General features: G+C 37.1%; 1 protein-coding gene and 1 pseudogene across 1 annotated transcript in view; both read right to left on the bottom strand.

The window, feature by feature from the left end:
- Positions 1 to 787: 787 nt before the first annotated feature.
- LOC131618657 (uncharacterized) lies at positions 788 to 2,401 on the bottom strand (annotated as a pseudogene).
- Positions 2,402 to 4,820: 2,419 nt separating this feature from the next.
- LOC131620311 (guanine nucleotide exchange factor SPIKE 1) overlaps positions 4,821 to 22,726 on the bottom strand; it is a 34,731-nt gene continuing 16,825 nt past the window's right edge. The window contains exons 20-30 of the mRNA XM_058891343.1: positions 20,025 to 20,155; positions 19,276 to 19,351; positions 19,050 to 19,160; positions 18,115 to 18,297; positions 17,655 to 17,798; positions 17,348 to 17,521; positions 16,670 to 17,017; positions 16,235 to 16,567; positions 14,953 to 15,138; positions 5,593 to 6,567; positions 4,821 to 5,402 (exon numbers count right to left, since the gene is read on the bottom strand). Of these exons, the coding sequence (XP_058747326.1) occupies positions 5,148 to 5,402; positions 5,593 to 6,567; positions 14,953 to 15,138; positions 16,235 to 16,567; positions 16,670 to 17,017; positions 17,348 to 17,521; positions 17,655 to 17,798; positions 18,115 to 18,297; positions 19,050 to 19,160; positions 19,276 to 19,351; positions 20,025 to 20,155 (2,916 nt within the window). The 3' untranslated portion in view covers positions 4,821 to 5,147. The remainder of the gene's footprint in view (positions 5,403 to 5,592; positions 6,568 to 14,952; positions 15,139 to 16,234; positions 16,568 to 16,669; positions 17,018 to 17,347; positions 17,522 to 17,654; positions 17,799 to 18,114; positions 18,298 to 19,049; positions 19,161 to 19,275; positions 19,352 to 20,024; positions 20,156 to 22,726) is intronic.

Below are 22,726 nucleotides of genomic sequence, written 5' to 3' on the forward strand. Positions count from 1 at the left end.
AACAAATATTTTCATAAAAACACTTTGTATACATTCGTACAAGAATCATTACAAAGTCAATTTTTCCTTCAAACATCATTTTCAAATTATTTTCAAGATAAACACTTTGTATACATTCATACGAGAATCATTACATGGTTAACTCTTTTACAAAATATTTTTTCTAAACTCACATCACTTGTCAAACAAAGCAAACGAAGTGAGCTAAGCAATTAAGATCTCATGGATAACCATGGATACAAAAGGTGCTAACACCTTTCCTTTGTATAACCTACCCCCGAACTCAAAACCTTTCAATGGTTTTTCCTGTTCTTTTATGCCTTTTTCTAATAAATTGAATAAAATAAAAGTCGATGGCAACTTTTGCTAACTGCATCATGTTTTACGAATAACAAAACAAAAAAGTCAGTTCTCCCACCATATTCTTCCTCCAACATTGTTCCTCCCAGAATTTTGATATATAATCAATAAGGGCTTTTTTCTGAAAATTGTATTCACAAAACAACAACAGTACGAGGACGAGTCCAAACGTTGTTGTTCTAAAACATAGTAAGATTTTTGTGGGAGGATTGGCTTGGAAAACCCAAATAGACACACTAAAAAGCTATTTTGATCAGTTCGGTGAGATTCTTAAAGTTGTTGTCATCATTGACCGAACCACCGGAAAATCAAAAGGATATGGCTTTGTTATTTTTAAAGATCCAAATTCTGCTATAATAGCTTGCCAGAATCCTAATCTTGTGATTGATGGAAGAAGAACTAATTGTAATCTTGGATTGCCAAAATCTTATCCATCATCATCAACATTTACAGGAAGGCGGAATCTCAATAGTCTGGAACTATGAACCATTACAATTTTCAAGCTCCTATGATTATTACAATCAACATGTACCTCAATATGCATATCCTTATCCAGTTTATAGTAACAACCTTTAGATTTTCATGTACAAAAAAAAAAGGAATCAGATTCAGATTGAAGGAGAAAACTAAATATCTCGAAACTGATTCAAAGGGGAGCCCAACCGTACCACCTATGTCACTACGAGACTCCGGGCTTCGGCCATCACACGAACCGCAGCAGTACTGGCAACCACGAGAACCAACAAAATCCGCCACCGCGAATTGCGTTCTCGATCTTCATATAATTATATTAAAAAGATCACTAAAAAAACAATACTAAAACTAAAATTAAATTAAAATTTTCATAGCACTAAAACAAGTAAATAATTATAAATAAAAACATAATAAAAATTTAAATTGTATCAAATTTAAATTGTCATATGCAAAAGTAGCAGCAAAACAATGAGTTAATAAGTAACAATATAAAGTCAAGCAAGACCATTATAAAGTATTGAAATCACTAGATCAATGACTTAACAGATACGAGATGGTCATCAACATCAACACAACCCCAAAATATGTGTAAACGATGTCAGCGGCAACAAAACGTTCTTATTCTGTTAGCTCCATTTTCTTCAACTCATTCATGATTTTTCTTGAATCATCAAACACATCTTTAACAACTCCTAGACGATTTTCAGCTTCAACCAATCTTTCTGAGATTTTTCCAATCATCGCCCACACATTCTTTCCTAACTCATATATACTTTGAGAAATTAGACGTGTTCCTTTGTTTCTTTTGTTGAAATGTATATATTTGCTGTCAAGCTGCCTTTTAGATTTATTATTAGATGACGAAGGAGTCATTTCTACATCATTCTCCTCGTTGTTAAATAGCTCTTCTATTTCTTTATCTATCTCCTCAACATTATCAGCAGGGGGCAGCGCCTTTACCAGTAGCATGATCTTTTCTAAAAGCATGGACGTTTGTCAAAAAGTGGGATTGGAGCATATCAATAATCTTTTGCATTTGGATGACTATACACAAGAATAACAAACATATTTGTTCAAGTAATCATAGAGAATAATTATAAGTAAAAAATCAATAAAGAATAAGTATTAATACTAACCTTTACATACTCAGTTCACACTTCATCACTATCAACACTAATCATTTTTTTTCTTTTCATCCCAACCAAATCCACTTTGATTTAGCATATCATTAATTATTCCATAAATTGTTCTTAGTCCCTTCATAGCAAATTCAATATGTGGTTTTACTTTAATTCAACATCCAGAAAATTTTTCCTCCAATTTTGTCTCAGCCATTTTTAAGGTGTGTGCTTTAAATTATCCGCTGTCACATATTTTAGCTTTGTTCACAGCTTCAATCAATATATCAAGAAAGTTTTCATCCTCCATTTCAGACCATTGTCTGCGCTCTCTCTTTCGTGAGCAAGTTTGTTCCATTCCTGTTGTATAACCAAATTATTAATCACAAATACAAGGTTACAAACATGCCAAGCAAAACAAAAAATAGACAAACAAATCAGTATGCATAAATCCAACTAAAAATCAGACAATCAAGCATAAACAAAAAAAAACAATATGCATTACTCAAACTAAAAATCAGACAATTAAGTCTCAAACCAATATGAATTACAAAATAAAAATTAATTGTCAAAAGCAGACAACTAATACTAAAACAATTAATAAATGTGTCTATTAGAAAGCCATTCATTCTATATTTCAGTTGCTAGATTTTCCCTCCAAGTAGACCATGCATCACTTCCTTCAATGGTAGTAATAGGATGACCATTTTATATCTTCATTATGCATTTGTGCTTCCATATATAAGCCTAATTATTCTTCCATTAGGTCATTAGACATTTCTCTTCGAATAAAGTTGTGTAACAAACAACAAGCATTTATAATGCGAATTTGAATTTTTATTGGATAGAAAGAGCGACTCCTAAGTATTTCCCAATGCATTTTTAGCAATCCAAAAGTTTGTTACATCACATTTCTTGCCATAAATGGTCTCGTGTTAAAAAGATCTTTATTCGAAGGTGTATCCACGCCTCCATTCACTCCGATGACTTCTATATGGAGCGAGAAATCCTTCACAATTTGTATATCCAACATCCACAAGATAATAGTAACCTATAATAATCAAGTATATTTATCAAATAAAAATATTTTACTTATCTTACTGTAAGAAAATTTATTCCACGTGATTACTCTAACCTGTTGGAACAATTAAACCATTCCTCCTAGAAATGGCATCCTGCAATACCCTAGAATCTGATGCTGGTCCTTTTCATCCGGACAACACATAAATAAATTTCATATCCCTAGAACATGCACCCAAAACATTGGTAGATATATCCCCTTTTTTATTACAATATCGAGGCTTATCAAGCGTCGGTACATTGACTTGGATATATGTTCCATCTTGTGCCCCAAGACATTTCTGTAATTACAAATTGAATGTTTAATCGAAAAGAACATAACACAAATAAAAATTATATGAAATTAAGACAAAAAGTACCTTAAACAATTTCCATCTTTCATCCACACAATCTTCAGGGACAGATTATAGAGCTTTAAGAAGTATCTCATGCAATCTTAAAACCTCATTCGAGACTAAATTAAAATACCTACTAATTGTTTCTCCGGATCGTTTAAATAGGAATTTAATTACATAATTTTTTGAATGATGTGTCAATATGTGTAAGAACATAGCCACTTGTTCTTCACAACATACTAGTCCATCTTCTTTCAATTGACCTTCATTTCTGAGGAGACAACATAATAATCGAAATGATCTAATATCCATACAAAGTTGATCAACACATAAAACATCGTCTCTCTTGATCAAAGGCTCAAAAAATTCCCTCCTTAATCCTTCTCTATCCACAGGTTATTGTCTAATGAAATTATTTTCATAAAACCATAGTGAAGAATGACTAACTATCATTAAAATTGAAAAACAAAGTTCAATCATCTCTAAAAAAGATTGTTATAAAATTAGATATAGCATCATATCTTGATTCTTTGAATCCATATTAACCTATAACATGAACAAGTAGTATGAGGACACTAATATAACTATATAATAACCATATAATAAAGTTAAAATAGGGGAAACACAGAAAAACAATGAAGAGTAGAAGAAACAGTGAATAGTAGAAAAAAACAATGGGTATCAAGGAAAAAACAAACTTTTAACACAATGGGTATCAAAATAGTAGAAACATAAATAAAAACAACAAAGGAACGCAAAAGAAGAAGAAAACAGTAAAAAAAAAAAAGAATAAGAAAAAAATTAGAGTTTTGAGAAAAATCAATATTGATAAAGAAGAAACCGTTATTATAGAGAAATCGGAACGAAAAAACATTACCGTAGCAAAAAACACGACTGACTTAGTGACGCGGAGATGATGAAACTGTAGAGATGAAAGAGAAAGTGAGAGTGAGAAAAGAAACATGAGGAAAAGAATATCAGAAAACATGTATTTTTGTTTTAATTATCTTATCATTTTGCTAACCCAGCTTAAAATAAGGGGTAATAGGTTTAAATTATCCTTTTTTATTGGTGCACCAAACAAAACATTATATTAGGATACATAGTCTATCATATCGTATCTCCTTATCCAATGCGTCAAACGGGCCCATAGAGAATGAAGTAGAAGAAGAGAAAGAGAAAGCACAAGGGGAGGGGTGGTAAGGATTGAGCCAAGGCACAATGCCTTAGTACAAGGGAAGCCCTTCGTGTTTGTACCTTATACTCTAATAGCCAAACCCCCCCATTCGCCTCTGCTATCTAGATCAATCATACTCTGTTTGTAAACGTGGAAAATTGATTTAGTCATGCAATCGTAGTCCCTATTGAGTATTAGTTCATATTTAAACGTATAATCATTCGCTTTTTCAATTACTAATTGCTTGTCAAGGCATTTGTTTGTCATTTCCATTCCTTAATGTTAATGCTCGGTTTCTTACATTTACACTACATTGTACACAACAGCTTGTATTATACAGAATTGACATTCCCCGTACCACAAACAACAAAAGGGAAAATTGGGGGGAAATAGAGACATGATACACAAATAGGATGATTCGTATTTTCCTGGAATCAGCGGGTCTGCGTAATTCTATCTAAATATGTGAACCATGATACAAATGCAATTGCAGATCATTACAACCAAAGAAAGAGGGAGGTGAGTGGAAGAGGGAAAAAACAAAAATAGTGTATATATGAACACGTAGAAGCAATATTACAAAACATATACTCGTGGCAGTAGTTATAGCTCTGAGAGGATGGCAGGAATATAATGCGATAACTCTGCAGTTAGAGACTGAAATCCATTTACAAGTTGTGTATGAAAATCTTGATCTTCCTCACCTATCAGTCTGAAATGTACGCGGATGGCACGTTTGCAAACAGCCATGAACTCAAGAAGGGCAGCTATAAGTTGCTGCAGTTCCTGTGACCGCAATCTTGTAGCAGGCTCGCCAGACAAGAAGGCTGTGCAAACACTCAAAACACCACTATTTACCTGCACAAAAATAACTGTTATGTAAGAATCAAGAAACAGAAATGTAAAATGTGTGCTATTAATAACAGGGGCCAAAAATAGAGCTCAGAAATGCAGACTTTAAATTCTTGTAACCAAATCAAAACGACTGTAAAGAAGAGAAAATGAGTCTGGGATATGATAGCGTAAAAAGAATCAATATTCAACATACTTGCACTGCAACACTGCCTTGAAGGATTCTTTGTAGACTCTGGAGTCGTGGAAGTTGATCCCCTTCAGAACTCCGGGGCTCTTCAAGCTCATTTCTTAATGCAGCTGTTCGTGTTTCAATCATTCCAATGGCATTTTCTACAGGCGAAAATTCAAGGGACTCAGACTTGATTACCAATAGCCTATTTACTAAAGCTGGAAATGAGCCCTCAGTCTGAAGAACGGTGCGTCTCTTCCATTGATCTTCCAGTCCCCCTTGATTCTTGCCATTTTTTGTAAATGGGGTATCAAACAAAAACCGGTCAAACACACGGGCACGGACACTTCCAGTAGAAAGAGAAAAAATTCTCTCTCTTCTGCTTCCTAAGTCCTCATCTTCCATGACTGCATCAACAGCAGTGATTTGAAGGTAGCAGACACCAGGTTGTAACTCTTCAGCCTTCACTTGTCTAGAATCTGGAATAATATGCAAAGTGTGATTACCATCCATTCTGGACTCGTATATGTGACTAAGTTTTTCCATTATGTCCCCTAGACGTACATCACGAGGTTCACGATAAATATACTCCTTTTTGTCAAGTTTTCCAAATCTATTACCATAAAATCCAACCCTATAATATGTTGCATCAGTGAAAGGAATCGGACTAGATTCCTGTTCAAGTATTGATTCGTAGATATTAGTAAGTAAAGTGTGACATTTAGCCAGCTGTCCATAAGCCCGTCTGCTCTTGTAAACTGGGATAACAAGTTCCAGAATGCTTGCACAGAAATGAAATAGCTCAGCTTGGGAAAAAAGCTTATTGGCAAGCTGCAGGTATTTCACAGCAGAGTCAACTGTCAGTTTTGAAGCACCATATCCCTCTACCTCTGCAGCAGATGCTTCACATGTGATCTCACTGCTAACCATAGGACAAATCTTCCGTAAAGAAGCAACATGATCTTTGTTCCAAACACCATCATTTCTGGCAACAAGGGCCTGCATCAAGTTTAAGAATAGTATAAGCACAAATTAGTTGCTATATTAATTAGAGCAAGTTCCATCTCTCACCTCCCCCTCCACCTAGAGGGAGAGGGAGATAAATAATGATATGGCATGAGAATGTCGCCTAAAACGACGAATCTTATTATAAAAATAACAAATATTGACCAATTGTTCAGAATCAAAATGCCTGCCGTTTACTCATTAATATTCAAAAAATATTCAAAATTGACTGTATTTTTGGTTTCTAACACATCAGGAACTAACACGTCCATTGATAAGCATCATGGTAGAAGCAGTTTGGATAGGAGTTATAACATAATGAGATATGTGGCATTTGATGAGACAGGGTTGATAAAAAAAATCATGTATAGATATTGAGGGTGGAGGGTCGATGGTAGGAAGGCAAGAACTGAGAGAAATAGCAAGAAAAAGAACATAGGCACTAACTCAAAATGTAGGGAAGCAATAGAGACTTAAGTTATAGCTTAACCTTAAATATTTTCACCCTCAGTTCTTATCAGCAAACTTAATATTGGCGTATAGAAGTGCGTTTGAACTTGGTTTTGTTTGTTCAAGTTGAAAAGTTTACTGACAAGAGAAGACATTAGGTCCATTTAAGAGGGGAAAGAAACAATTTATTCTCATCTTATAGCTAAAGCTTGAACGAAATGTTGATTTTAGGAGCCAATAGTCAGATATCAAAAGGGAAAAATTGCTTATTCATATTTAGGATATTGATAATTAAAGGTGACTAATTGAGAATTACAATTCAGTCATTGAGCCTTGTAAATATGACTGACACCCGTCAAGGGTCAGTATCTTAAGACATGGTTGGTAACCTATTTATTAGGTAGACAGCGATTAAAAAGGCATGATCCCAAAATTTGAGAGGTAAATAGGCATGACTCAATCAAGAGGGTTTAACCAAGATCAACAATGTGTTTATGCTTCCTCTCCACTACACCATTTTGGTGATGAGTGTGAGGGCAAACTAGGCGATGAATAATGCCAAGATCAGAAAGAAACTTTGTAAATGGGCGAAATTCACCACCCCAATCAGTTTGGACAAATTTAATAGGAAATCCAAATTGTAATTCAGCCATGACTTTGAATTGTTTAAAGATAGTTAAGGCTTCAGATTTATTTTTGAGCAAATAGATCCAAGTAAATCTAGTGTATGCATCAACAAAGGTGATGTAGTAGGTAAAGTTTTGGGAGGATTTGACTGGGGCAGGACCCCATAGGTCACTGAAAATTAATTCAAGAGGAGAGTGATATTGAGTTTGTGACTGAGGGGAGTGCAGCCTATGTGCCTTTCCCATACAGCAGGCAGAACAAAAGACAGATTCAGCTTTATTAGAATAAGGAATATTACATTGAGCTAAAACAAGTCTCATAGTATTAGAATTTGGATGACCAAGGCGTAAATGCCAAGTATGTTGAGAATTATATGAGTTATTAGCTAATACATTTTGATTAGAAACTGAAAGCCTATCACTATTGCTGGAATCAGATCTTGAAACAGGAGCATTAGAGTCTAAGGTGAGACATGAGACTTGACTTGTTGAAGTAGACTTAAGAAGCTGAAGATGGGAAAATTGGTACAGGCCATCACTTCCCACACGACCTTGGAGCAGAATTTCATTGGTAGCCTGAGATTTGACATAGCACATAATAGCATGAAACTCAAAGAAAACTCTATTATCAAGACAGAATTTGCTGACATGTTCTTTGTAATAGAAGGAACAAGCAGTAAATTATGAAGAGCTAATGGAGTGTTAGGTTTAGAATGAGAAGAAAAATAAGAAGAACCTGAAGAGTGAATGTGCAAACCTTGACCGTTACCAATGAAGATCTGATCAGGACCTTCAAAAGGTGTGGTCTGCTGTATGTTTTGAGAGGCATTGGTAACATGATAAGAAGCTCCTGAGTCTGGGAACCAGGCACTACTTGGAACTGAAGTTGAGTTAGCAATCATAGCATTGGGAATGATATGTGACTGAGGAACAGGGAGAGGGGCAAGTCTTGGTTGATAGCTTGGGCGTGACCGAGTGTTAACCATGGGCTGAGCAAACTGAGGTCCACCAATTGGTTGATACGGATAGAAATTTTGTAGGTTCATTGTTTGAAAATCAGCAGGTATGTTAGGTTGAAACTGTTGATTGAACCTGTGATAGCAGTTAGCAGCCAGGTGACCATATTTGAAGCAAACTTGACATTGAATGTTGCTGAACCTACCTCTCCCACGGCCGCGTCCACCACCACGGCCAGCTGCACGACCTCCTCTTGAATAGGTTGGATTAAAGGTTGAATTCACAGCTTGTTCATTGTTCTTGTTATTGGAGTTATCAGTTTCAGGTTGAGAATTGGCTTGAGTGAGATTCACTGAGGCAGCCACCTCCATTTGTGAGTGTTTCTTATACTTGTTGAATCTCATCTCATGAGCAAGAAGAAGAGCTTCAACTTCTTCAAGTTCTACTAAATCAAACTTGCTTTCAATAACTGAAATAACAGAGGCAAAGTCTTGAGGAAGACCTTCAAGAATCACATCAATGTATTGCTGATCTGGAACTGGATCTCCTATTGAAACAAGTGCATCAACAAGAGCTTTGATGTGAACCAGATAATCACCAACAGATTTGTCTTCAAGTGTTGTAGATCTGAGTTCCGCTCGTAGTTGTCTTGCTTTCGCACGTGTAAGCTTTTGAAAATGCGCAAGAATACGTTCCCAGAGCTCGTAGGAATGAACGCATCCAAGAACACGTGAAAGAATTGAAGGTGAAAGCGTGGATTGAAGCCACGTCATAAGCCACTGATCTTGCGTAATCCAGGTGCGATACGCAGGGTTCTCACGAGCAGCTGCACGATCTTCATCAGTTAGGTATCGATTCGGTATGTCACGAAGGTAAAGGTAGTTTTGAAGATTGTTCGCGTTAACGAAAGGATCTACTTGTTGGCGCCAAAGTAGAAAATTCTTCTCATCAAGTTTTTTTGTGATTTTGAGTTGGAAGGACATGGATGTTGGGGTGGTCGGAGCTGTAGTTACCGGAGTCGCTGCCATGGATAGAACCGAAGCTCTATGATACCATATTAGAGTGAGATATGAGAGAGAAGAGAGAGAAAGCTAAAAGAGAAAAGAGAGAAACATATTCTATTATTGTTGAATTGGAAAGGAGCATTATGCTCTATTTATACAAGAGGAGTTGAACATTCAAGAGTTGAATCATTCAAGCTCTACATTTAAGGATGACTTTTCTTATTCTATTAAATTAAGGCTGGCCTTAATTATTCTATAGTGCTGATTCTTCATATCCTAAGAGATAACTCTAATAGTTAGCATTTGTACTAATGTTTCAATCAATAGAAAATTGTTGAGACTCAATGAAGATCTCGTTCTCTCTTTCTATCATGGTATCAGTAGATTAAGCAGTAGCTAGTTCCGTTCCTCGGCCATGGCGTCACCGTCTTCCAGCGCTAGTTCTACTTCCGATCGCGAATATCCACCACCGGAGAAGAGTACTCCGGTTGTTTCCGATGATCTTCGTCGCTACAACTTCACTCTCAAACATTTATCGAAACTTGATGAGAAGAATTTTCATCTATGGAGGCAACAGGTAGAACCGTTCATCAATGCTCACAGACTCACTAAGTTCGTCGTATGTACGCGAATTCCGTCTCGATTTGTTGACGATGAAGCTCGCAAGTCTGGATCTGAGAATCCTGCGTACTCTGCGTGGCTTCAGAATGATCAAATGCTGTCTTCAGAATGACCACATTATCGAGTGAGATCCTCTCCCGAGTGCTAGGTATCACTCACGCACATGAACCTTAGGATCATCTTTTTCAGTATTTTCAAAAACAAACGTGTGCGCGTGCAAGACAGTTGCCTGTTGAACTTCGTGCGATGAAGCTTGAATCACTCTCTGTTCAAGATTATCTTCTCAAGATTCAAATGATTGTTGATGCTCTTGCGTCTATTGGTGACTCTCTTCCCGTTTCGCATCACATAGATGTCATACTTGAAGGTCTTCCATCTGAATTTGCACCGGTTGTTTCTGTCATTGAAAGTAAGTTTGGAGTCATGGACTTTGATGAAGTTGAAATTCTTCTTGTTGCTCATGAACTCCGGTTGACCAAATTCTAGAAGGTATCAGATGTTGCTACACTCAACTTAACTCAAGTGCCACCTGAAGCCCTGCCTCGACTGAATCTAATGATGTGGTTAGTGTTGAGGCTCCTCAATCTCAGCCTCTTACCTTTGCAGAACCAGACTACAATAGTTTCAGAGGAGGTAGATTTGGTAGAGGAGGTGGGAGAAATGGTAGAGGAAGAGGTCGACGCAACTCTAATGTACAGTGTCAGGTATGCTTCAAAATTGGTCACACTGCTTTGTATTGTTGGCACAGGTACAACCAGCAGTTTCAACCTATGAATTATGGTGGAAATCCTCAAGCTTAGCATTCCCAGCATGCTCCTATGCCTGGTACTTATTACACTCTTGCAGCACCTATTGCTTGGCCATCTCAGGCTCCACATGTGTGGACTAGAGTTCTTGGTCCTACTAGAATGGCTGCTCCTATTATGTTAGCTCCTAGCACATTTGTTGCCAATGCTGCCTTATCCAATTCCTCAGGTTGGTTTCCAGATTCAGGAGCCTCTTACCATGTTACCAGTGATGCCAAAAATCTGCAGCAGTTAACCCCCTTTGAAGGTCATGAGCAGATCTTCATAGGGAATGGACAAGGTTTGCCTATTCAGTCAGCTGGCTCCAGTATTTCCTTCACCTTATCAGCCACACACACACCTTACACTCAAGAACCTTCTGCTTGTTCCCTCAATCACCAAAAATCTCATGAGTGTTAGCAAGTTCTGTAGAAATAATAATGTGTATTTTTTGTTCAATGCTGACACCTGCTATGTTAAATCTCAGGTTTCGGGTGATATCCTCCTTCAAGGGTCTGTTGGAAGTGATGGTCTATATGAATTTCCAAATGTTCAATTGTCCAGCTCTGCCAAGTCAGCTAGTCTTTTTCCCTGTTTTTCAGCAAATAAAACTGATGTACCTAGTGCTAATTCCACTAGCATAGAGTCTAATTTGCCCAATGTGTGGCACCTTAGGTTAGGTCATCCTAATCTTCAAACTTTGAAGCCTGTTCTCCAAAGTTGTAATATTCCTTTTTCTAATAAAGACCAATCTTTGTTTTGTACTGCTTGTTGTATGGGTAAAGCACATTGTTTACACTCTTCTGCCTCACACACCACCTACACAACACCTCTAGAACTTGTTTACAGTGACCTATGGGGGGAAACCTATGGGGGGCCTTCCCCTGGTCCTTCTACACTTGGCTATAGTTATTATATGTCTTTTGTTTATGCTTATTCCAAATTCACCTGGATTTACTTGCTCAAAACTATATCTGAAGCCTTGCCTATTTTCAAACAATTCAAAGCTATGGTTGAATTGCAACTGGGTCATCCCATCAAAACTGTTCTTCAATCTGATTGGGAGGGTGAATTTAGACCTTTTACTAATTACCTAGCTGAATTGGGCATTGTGCATAGACTAATTTGTCCACATACTCACCATCAAAATGGGGTTATGGAAAGAAAACATAGGCATATAGTGGACCTTGGCCTTACTCTTCTAAGTCAAGCTTCCACTCCCCTTTCCTATTGGGATTATGCCTTTTCCACATCTGTTTATCTAATAAACAGACTGCCCTCTGCCTCTATCAATTTTCAGGTTCCTTTTCAGCTTCTATTTCATGCCTATCCTGACTATAAGTTTCTTAAGGTGTTTGGTTGTTCATGTTTTCCCTTGCTCAGGCCCTATAACACACAAATTAGATTTTAGGTCTCAAGAGTGTGTGTTCCTTGGCTATTCTCTTTCTCATAAAGGGTACAGGTGATTATCTTCCACTGGCAGACTATACATCTCCAAGGATGTTATCTTCAATGGGTCCAAGTTTCCTTTCCATGAGTTGTTCCCTAAATCTGTACCTAAGGTTGTTTCTCCTACAAGAGTTACCCTCTCTGATCTTCCTTTTCATCACTCTACCTCAGCCCTAGATTCCTCCTTTTCTGGCAACTCAGCTATAGCATCCTCTTCTGAGTCTGTTAGGGCTAGTTATATAGGTCAGTCTGCATGTGATTCTTCATCTGAGGGTCAATCTTCAACCAGTCCTGCTGGCTCTTCAGTCAGTGGCAGTCCTTCCACTCAGGACTCCCCTAAATCTCCTGTCAGTCCTGTGTCTATTCCTCCTCTAGTTGTTCCTGCACCTATTATTCCTGTCAATCAGCATAATATGACAATTAGGGCCAAGTTTGGCTTCATTCAACCTAGACTGCAACCTAAACTCCTTCTGACACATACTGAACCTAAGACAATCAACCAAGCCTTGTCCACTCCTCATTGGCATTCTGCTATGCAGGCAGAGTTTGATGCTCTTCTAGCTAACAAGACTTGGTCTCGTGTTCCACTGTCCCCTAATAGGAAAGTTATAGGGTGTAAGTGGGTTTTCAGGGTTAAAGAAAATCTTGATGGGAGTGTAAATAAATTCAAAGCCAGATTGGTGGCCAAAGGCTTTCATCAGCAGCAGGGGTTTGATTTCACATAGACTTTCTCCTATGTGGTCAAGCCAGTCACAGTAAGACTTATCCTCACCATTGCTATCACTCATCATTGGCCTATCAAGCAGCTGGATGTAAATAATGCATTCCTCAATGGAGGGTTAGACGAAGAAGTTTACATGCAGCAGCCTCAAGGGTTTGTGGATAAGGACTCTACCCTTGTGTGCAAATTGAACAAAGTCATCTATGGGCTCAAACAGGCCCCTAGGCAATGGTTTGAGAAGCTTCAACCAACCCTCATTGCTCTCAGATTTCAGCCTAGTAAGTGTGATCCATCTTTGTTTATTTACTTCGCCAATGGGCATACTATCTATCTTCTAGGTATATGTGGATGACATAATCATTACTGACAGTTCAGAATCTCTCATTACTTCTATTGTGTCTAAGCTCAATGAGGCATTCTCTCTCAAATTTCTGGGTGACTTGGATTATTTTCTTGGTATTGAAGTAAAACCTGCAGCCAATGGCTCTCTTCTCCTCAGTTCAAATATATCAGAGATCTGCTCCAAAGAACTAACATGTTAGAAGCCTCAGCTGTGAATACACCCATGCAATCCACTTGCAAACTCAGTAAGACTGGCTCTGCTGCCTTATCTGATCCTTTTTTCTACAGGTCAGTTGTGGGTGTGCACTTCAATATGCCACTATTACAAGACCTGAACTGGCCTATGCAGTCAACAAGGTTTGTCAGTTTATGTCTCATCCTTTGGAGGCACACTGGGTGGCTGTTAAGCGCATCTTAAGGTACCTGAAGGGCACAATCAATCATGGTTTGTGTCTCTCTCCTTTATCTCCCTCTGCTCTTCCTCTGAAAAATCTTCTGTGATGCTGATTGGGCCTCTGACCCAGACGACAGAAGAAGCACTTCAGGAGCAACAATCTACTTTAGTGACAATCTTATTATCTGGTGGTCCAAGAAACAGTTGGTTGTGGCTAGTTCCAGTACAGAATCTGAATATAGATCTCTTGCTCTTGCAACTGCTGACTTGCTTTGGATCCAGACATTGTTACAAGAACCTCACATTGCCACCAAGCCTCTTGTTGTGCTCTGTGATAATCTCTCTGCTGTACTGCTTGCACATAATCCTATAATGTATTCTAAGACCAAACTTATGGAGATTGACTTATTCTTTGTCACAAAGAAAGTCTTGGCCAAGAAAATATCAGTTGTGCACATTCCTTGCACTGATCAAATAGCTGATGTGCTTACCAAACCCCTAGCTTCAACTAAGTTCTTAGAACTAAGACACAAACTCAGATTAAATAATTTTTTTAAACGCCAAAACTTCAAGGTAAAAAGTAACAGGAACAATAAATCAAATTTTGAGCTAATTTTTTGTGGGGAAACTTTTTATAAACATGCTTGCAAAAAAATCATTCAAAAGTGCATGTTGCTTTAACAGCAGAGACTTAAAAAAATAAAAAATTAAGAACTAAACTTGGAAGGTCTCTATTTGGTAGGGACGGAAAAACATATTGAACTCTAGAATAAAAGGAAAGAAATATTCCATTTCATCTATATATCAAGTTAGCGTGGATTCAAAGAAACTAGTAATTAATTTGTATTTCTAGTTTATTTTGTAATATTAACCCTGTATCTATTTTGATGCATAATTGGTCTCTTCACAGTTCAGCCTATCAATTAAAGAATATCCAAGAAATAACCATGTTTTGAGAATCATAAATGCAAACTGAGTAACTAAAAATCCTATGTTGCACTGTTTATACATAAATAAATCATGCCTTTACCTGCATTACAACACCAGCAACGGCAACAGCGCATTGAGCAGCTTCAGCCCATGACTGCATTTCCTGATGTGCATCACATAAATGAAGTAACCACATTATATGAAGATCAGGAACTGGGGCAAATGCCATTGCCAGTTTATAGAAGCCTTCAGCTGCAGCATATCTGTCCATAGTCATTACTGGGGCCTGAAACAAGATTACAGTTAGTAACCAACTGAAGCCTACTAAGTTGTCAAGATCAGGAACCAAGCTACAAACAGATAAATATCCAAAATGAGCAGGTCATTCCACCTACATATCATCAAGTTATAAAAAAATTACTAAAGCCTTTACCCATTATGTAAAGTTGTCTACATAGATCATGCCATGTCATAATGTTCTTATGTAAATCATGTATATCCTCTTCAATGGCTTGTTTCTAACTATTGCATCATCCTTCATCTGATCTACTCTCATTGGTGTTTCTACAGGACTTAACTCGATTTTCCTAAATTAGGTGTAACCTCAACATTCTCTCCAATGCTTGCATTTCTGGTCCTATTCTGTATTTGGTAACCTCGCACCCATTGTATCAGTCACTATATGTAACATTGAGCTTGCTTTTAATTGGTCTTTACAACCAACATTCTTTGACACAAATTACAGGTATTATAAGTATGCAATTAAATATACATTTATACATGAAATTATATATAAATATTTTTATAACAAATTACATTCTGAAGCATTTCTTCATTTGATTCACCCTAAATGAATTTACGTCTCTCAAATTAACAAGAATTTGGGTGATATGGTATGTTCCAATTTTCATGCCTAAGCTAGATACTACTGTGGCTCTTGTTTAACTTATACTCCTTATATTCTGTTTTACTTGTACTTAAATGGAAAGGGAAAGCCAAGTGTCTCAAAAACATGTCTCCGCAACTTCCCATTTATGTCAACTCTCCAAATAAAGGCCGAACAAAAAGCATATATCATGGCATCAGCTCTTGGATATGATTAGTGACCACATCCAAGACCAGGAAAAGGGATAGGCATTCAAGAGAAAGGAAAGCAGAGCGACAATCAGCTCGACATATGTATTATATTACTATCAGGAAACTAAACAAGGAATCCTTGTATTAAATCCATTTAAAAAGAAGGTAAGCCAGTTTGAACAATAAAGTGATGTTTGGCATTATGAGAAGCAATTCCCCATCCACAAAATGAAAAAAATAATCATTTTATCACAATATTTGTAAAAAAAATGATTTTATTTGATACATATATAGTTAAAACTTACCAATAGTGCATGTTCCAAACTACCATCAAGGGCCAAAAGAAGACTGTCAGAGAGATATTTCACCTCTGACCAGGACCAGCTATTCTCTACCTTTTTTTCTGGTATGGCTACAAGAACACTCTCAAGTAATCCACACTCCTCCAACAGGAAAGAACTTTTAGTTTCATCTTTCATTTCCTCCAATGACTTTCTAAGTCTTCGGGCTTCACCACTCTCTTCTAGGCTACCATCAGATCTCATTTGAGTAACTTGAACATCAGACATTAACTCTGATAAAGTGATGATCAACATGACTCTTAATCTTGCTGTCTGCGTAAAGTAATGAAATGAACACTGCACAATTGGATAAACCAAAACAAAGGTTTAGATCAATATGATAAGAAACCAAATTCAATATCAAAACTTTTAATAAAAGTTTAAGTAGATATAACATACCCTCACAAGTATTTGAAGCCCAACAACTGCTCTTTTCCTGATGTTGTCATTTCTGAAAACTGCAAGCCGAAGAAGATGGAAAGTGACTTGCTTCAGAAAACGATCATTTTCTCTTGCCATTAATGTTGCCCCATGTAAATCAAACACACTGTTAAATACAGGAAAAAATGCTTTCCAAAAAGACAATGGCTGATTTCTAGATAGAAAGCTCATGAATACAGCTGTGATGCAATCAAGTTTGCCAACATCAGTAGCAATGCTATGCGATGCTGCCATCATTGAAAACTTTTCAGTCACTTCCAAGACCTGAAGACTGACAGAAGCGCTCAAATTTTCTTCCCATAATTCCTACAATATCCAGACACCCAAACCAAAAATAGAAGTTGACACAAATGTCAGTTGCCAAATGTAAATAAACACACACGCACATACAAAAATAAACAAACGAGTAGATATTTCAAAAGAATGGTGCATATATCTATGTTCAAGATTAATTTGGGGGAATTGTGCCTAAAGCATACAATGATTAATACAAGAATTAATGTAACAATTTATGCAAGCAGAAATGCGTTTACAGCAGAGATTAATAATAATTGGCAAAAAAAAAAGGTTATGTACTGACAACTGTTTTAGAATTATTATAAAAAAAATAAGATTTATTTAAATAAGATAAAATACCAATTTTTGCCTCAATAGTGGGTGCAAAGATTCTCGAAGTGCTTGAGCAGAAGCTCCAATCCTAGAAGACTGTGCTTGGGCAAGAGCTTCTCTTAATGAATATGGCTGGCTAGGAGAGCTTAACTGGGAATTTACTCTCTGCCATAAATATCCATTATCAGGTGTTCCCTGAGGCTGTCACACAATTAAAGCCGTAAGATGCAAAAAAATGATTCACCTACATCGAGCATTCAAGCCTAATATGAGGAAGCAAATCAAACTGTAACAAAATACTATACTAGTAATAGCAATGCAGAAGTTGGCTCACCCTGACTTCCTGCCTTGAGGCCTCAGATAAATAGTTGTTGATTGCAGGAGAAAGTCTCTCGGAGTACTTGGGAGAAGCAGGTATCTCCCCTACAGGGTTGCGAGAACTAGAGCCAAGTAACATGCCATCAGCAGGTTTTTTATGCTGTAAAACATGTTAGTGTTAATAGAACAGTTATGAATTTAACAAAAAGAAGATTACAAGTGAAGAAAACTAAGTTATCCAAATGACAATAAATATTCAGGAAATATGATTCCCTAGCTTTGTAACCCAAAGAGATAGTTTGAAGGCCTATAGGGAATATATGGCCTAGAGCCTCCACGCTACCCTAATAAACAATAATATTAACCCTCCCCTATTAAAAATAAATAAATGATTGGCAACTTCAAAATTTATAAATCACAAAAGCCAATCAAACACGAGATTCAGATTCATGACAGACTACTGTACAAAGAGTAACCTCAAATAGAAGTAAGCATTCTTCCATGAGCTTGAAAAACAATCTAGTCCGGGCAACGTTTTGCTGCCATGCCTTGACCAGTGATGCATCATCAAGATTTCGAACTATTTCCAAAATTACAATGGAAACTTCACGCTTTTCAACAGAATTCAGGTTGTAGAAAACAGGCATCTCATCTAATATCTGAAAAGACAAACAGAATTCATTAGAGAAATATGTAGTCCAGAAATAATAATTCCAAAAAAATGATAGCAAGATTTAATATAGAAAACTTCATTTTTATACATCTTTTTTTAAAAAATGTTATTAAACTAAAGTTCAAATTTACAGCAATTTACATATGTCAACTATACTTAAATATAACTAATATACACATTAAAATATTTCTTTACTCAATAATAATTTGAATATATTCAAATTTAATTGTAAAAGAATTTCTTTTGAGCATTTGCATAAAATCCTTGATTCTGATCCATTAACTTAAAATAAAGCTGCCACATTGCCCAAGAATATTATCAGCCAAAAACACAAAAGTGAGTGCATATTGAAAAGTAGGGGTGGCAAAACGGGCCCAGCCCGTTGGCCATGCCCTTTTTTCTGCACTTTAGTGCGGGGTGGGCCAAGGTTTTAGGCCCTCACCCTTCACTGCAATCGCCCCGCCCTGTTTTTTATGCAGGCTTTTGCGGGCACGTAAATTAACATAAAATTTGGCATTTATAGGCTTAAAAGGTGTAGTGCCTGCGGGCTTAGCCCGCCCCACCCTCACTTTTTTGCAGGGCGGAGCAAGGTTTTAGGCCCACACCTTTGATTATGTCCGCCCCGCCGCGTTTTTTTGCGGGCATTTGCGGGGAGGGCCTAAATGGGACGGGCAAAACACCCATATAAAAAGTTTCAATGAACATATCAAGAAAGATCACTAAAATAAATATATGCACCTGTCCAATAACCGGTAAATATAGCTGAGCAATATACAATTTATCTTCAGGCTTTTGGTATCTCACATCAAACCCGTGCTTGCACAAGAGCACTACCAAGATTCTTGCTGCCTACAGATGGACACACAAGGAGGATAATATCTAATTCAAAATATTATGAATCAGAAATAATACAACTTTAAGGAAGCAGAAGAAAATCAAGATACTTTATTCCAACTAAACTCACCTTTGCCCGCAGAGACAAATCTTCATGATCCCAAGTAACAAAGAGTTCTTGTATCAATACAGACGAAAGGTAGTTTCTGTAACAAGTGTATACATTCAAATATGCGGGTTATTGTTTATACATGAAATCTAGGAATATTTCCTGGCTCACATTAATCTTTAATTTGATATCATGAGTCATATGAGGTAGGACTATTCTATAAGTTCCAGTTAAGATCTGTTTGGTAGGGATATTTCGGAGGGGAGGGGAGAGCTTGGTTTTCTTTTTTAAAGTAAACAATAGCACAAAATGTTGTTAAAAATGAATGAAGTTGGATTAAATTGTTATATAATCATATTCATATATCATGGTATTCTTTCAATTTTTTTTAAAATCTCAAATATACATTAAAATATCCCTCCAAAATCCTCATCCTAAACAATCCCTCATCCAATCAAGTTTAAATCACCTCAAAGTATGGCATGGTTTCATGTCAATGAAATAAAACAAAACCTAATCAGACAGATGAACCATTAGTTATTTAATGTCATCCAAAGAAAACAAACAACATCCAAAGATAAGTCAAAGGCTAATTAAGACAGTTATCACCAGCTAACAATATTGACCGGAGTATAAATAGTGCAACGTAGCTTAAAAAAGCCAAGCTAAAAATCTCACTGCATAAATTATGATACTTTCTAAGTCAATATTTGTGGCCCGGAACAGCATGGTATACATAAGTAATCAAATAAACACTATCAAAACAGTACCTATCCGAAGGGTCTCTCCCAGGCATTTCAACAAAAAGATCATGGTCACAGATTATCTGTAGAAAGGTAAGTTTACACTCGTGGAGAACTGATTGACATACACCAGAGAACTTATCAAGATATAATGATACCTGCATAGACAATAAACTTGGCATGAAGTCATAGAAACCATGTCAAAATCAAGATTCGACCTAAGATTGGGAAATGGCAAAAGATTGTGAGTTGTAACATGGATCATAAGATCCTGTCTAAAATGTCGAACTATAACTACACATGCATATTCATAGAATGAATAATAATATAGATAAGGAAAATAACCTCTAAATCACATAAAATTAAAAATCCAAGACCATGAGATAAGATACAATTCAAAAAATCAGTCACAATCTCATGAAGTTCATAACATGAGTTCAGCACTTTAATTAGGGGGATAAACCATCTAACATCAATGATGTAAATCCCTCGCTGTTTTCTCTCCACAATCAAATTAGAAAATATGGTACATTTCTCTCATTTTTGCTCCTTCTAACTTCCCTTCTCTCATTAACTACCGAGACAAACAGAGGGGAACCCACTTTCTATGGAGACAAACACAGGGTAACAATCCATGCATTTCCACATGTGCCCAAACAAACTAAGGTGAGAATCCATATTATTCAAAAAAGGATGTTGCGCAACCTTTTCTTAAATGCATTTATTGATAATCCTATGTTAGACTCTCATACAGGATTTGAGGAAAACTGACTGTTCAGCTTTGTAAATTTTATTATTGTTAAGAGTCCCACATCGGACAATATATGGCCTGAACATGTCCTTATAAAGTGGGGGCAATCCTCACCCTGCAAGCCGGTTTTGTAGGGATGAGTTAGGCTCAACCACACTTCTTAACATGGTATCAAGAGCCTTGGTTTAAGATCCGGTGGGCCACCTTCTATGGTTTCCGCTATCGGGCCACCCCCCGTTTATTTCCACGCTCCAGTTGTCTAGTCCTGGGCGTGAGGGGGTGTGTTAAGAGTCCCACATCGGACAATATATGGCCTTAACATGTCCTTATAAAGTGGGGACAATCCTCACCCTGCAAGCCGGTTTTGTAGGGATGAGTTAGGCCCAACCACACTTCTTAACAATTATATTATTAAGAGTAGTTTAGTGGCAGTTATTATATTATTAAGAGTAGTTATGTCTTGTTAATTATGTGGGTTATGTTTAGAATAAATAGGGGAAGATACGGGAGAGTTTAGTATCACAGAATTTGAATGAAAGGGGCCATTTTGGTGGCATTAGGTGAGGTGCAGACCCTCAAAGCTCTGCAATTTACTCCAATAACACAAAGGGATTTTCCCTATTTCCTATTCTATTATTCTATATCAATTGGTTTCTATCATCCTATCTTGTGTGTTCACCCATTCATTTTAACATTCATATTTATGTGATAGTGATAGGGAATTGGGTATTATGTGGTGGTGCCCAAGCCAAGATAGAATGTAATGAATCGGGTATTATATGGTGGTGCCCAACCCATTTTATCATCCTATCTTGCTATTAAACCACTACATTTTGTTTCTTACTTCTCCATGTGACAAGATTTCCACACAAGAGGGTACAAAATCCCGAAGTCGATCTTCTATCACTTATCGATCCTGCATAGTCAACATCGGTGTATCTATAGTTAAGTTTTCGCCTCTTTTGAACAATAGTCCTCTTCCCGGAGTAGTCTTGAGGTATTGTAAAATGTGATCTACCGCTTGTAAGTGTCACATCCTCGGGTCATGCATAAATTGGGTCACCACACTGACTGCATACGCCAAGTCAGGTCTAGTGTGTGCCAGGTAAATCAACTTTCCAACCAACCTCTGATATTGGATTTTGTCAACTTTGCTCTATAGGAACACTTGAAGGTTTGCATCCCAATTTCCCCGTTTCCTGCAAGAGATCGAGTATATACTTCCCTTGAGATATGAAAATGCCTTGATTTGAGTAGGCAACCTCAATTCCCAAGAAGTATTTGAGTTGTCTCTCTATGAAGTCATCTCCTGTAATAATAATATCATCACCATAGATAAGGAGGATAGTTAATTTTCCTTTTTGTGAGTGCTTGTAACCTAAGTATACCATTGCTTTTGTGAAACGTCCAAACCATGCCTTAGGAGACTGTTTAAGTCCATATAGGGCTTTCCTTAATTGACACACCTTATTGGATCCACATGTAGGGCCAAATCCAGGTGGAATTTCCATGTATACTTCTTCTTCTAAGTCTCCATGCAAGAATGCATTTTTTACATCAAATTGATGTAATTCCCATCCAAAGTGAGCAGCAAGAGATAATAAAATCCGAACAGTGTTCATTTTTGCAACTGGAGTGAAGGTTTCTTCATAATCCATGCCATAAGTGTGTGTGTATCCTTTGGCCACTAGTCTAGCTTTTATCGATCAAGTGATCCATCTGACTTGTGTTTTACTGTATAGATCCACTTGCAGCCAACTGGTTTCTTGTCTTTCTGTCTCTCAACAATCTCCCAAGTTCCATTTCTTTCAAGGGCCTTCATCTCCTCATTCATAGCTTGGACCCAATTTTGATCTTTCAATGCCTCTTGAACAAATGATGGAATAACCACAGAGACAACTGCAGAAATAAAACTCTAATACTGCAAAGAAAGGTTTTTTGTGGACACAAACTGGGAAATAGGATACTTGGCACAAGA

Source organism: Vicia villosa, linkage group LG7, assembly GCF_029867415.1.
Source record: "Vicia villosa cultivar HV-30 ecotype Madison, WI linkage group LG7, Vvil1.0, whole genome shotgun sequence".
Lineage (NCBI taxonomy): Eukaryota > Viridiplantae > Streptophyta > Magnoliopsida > Fabales > Fabaceae > Vicia > Vicia villosa.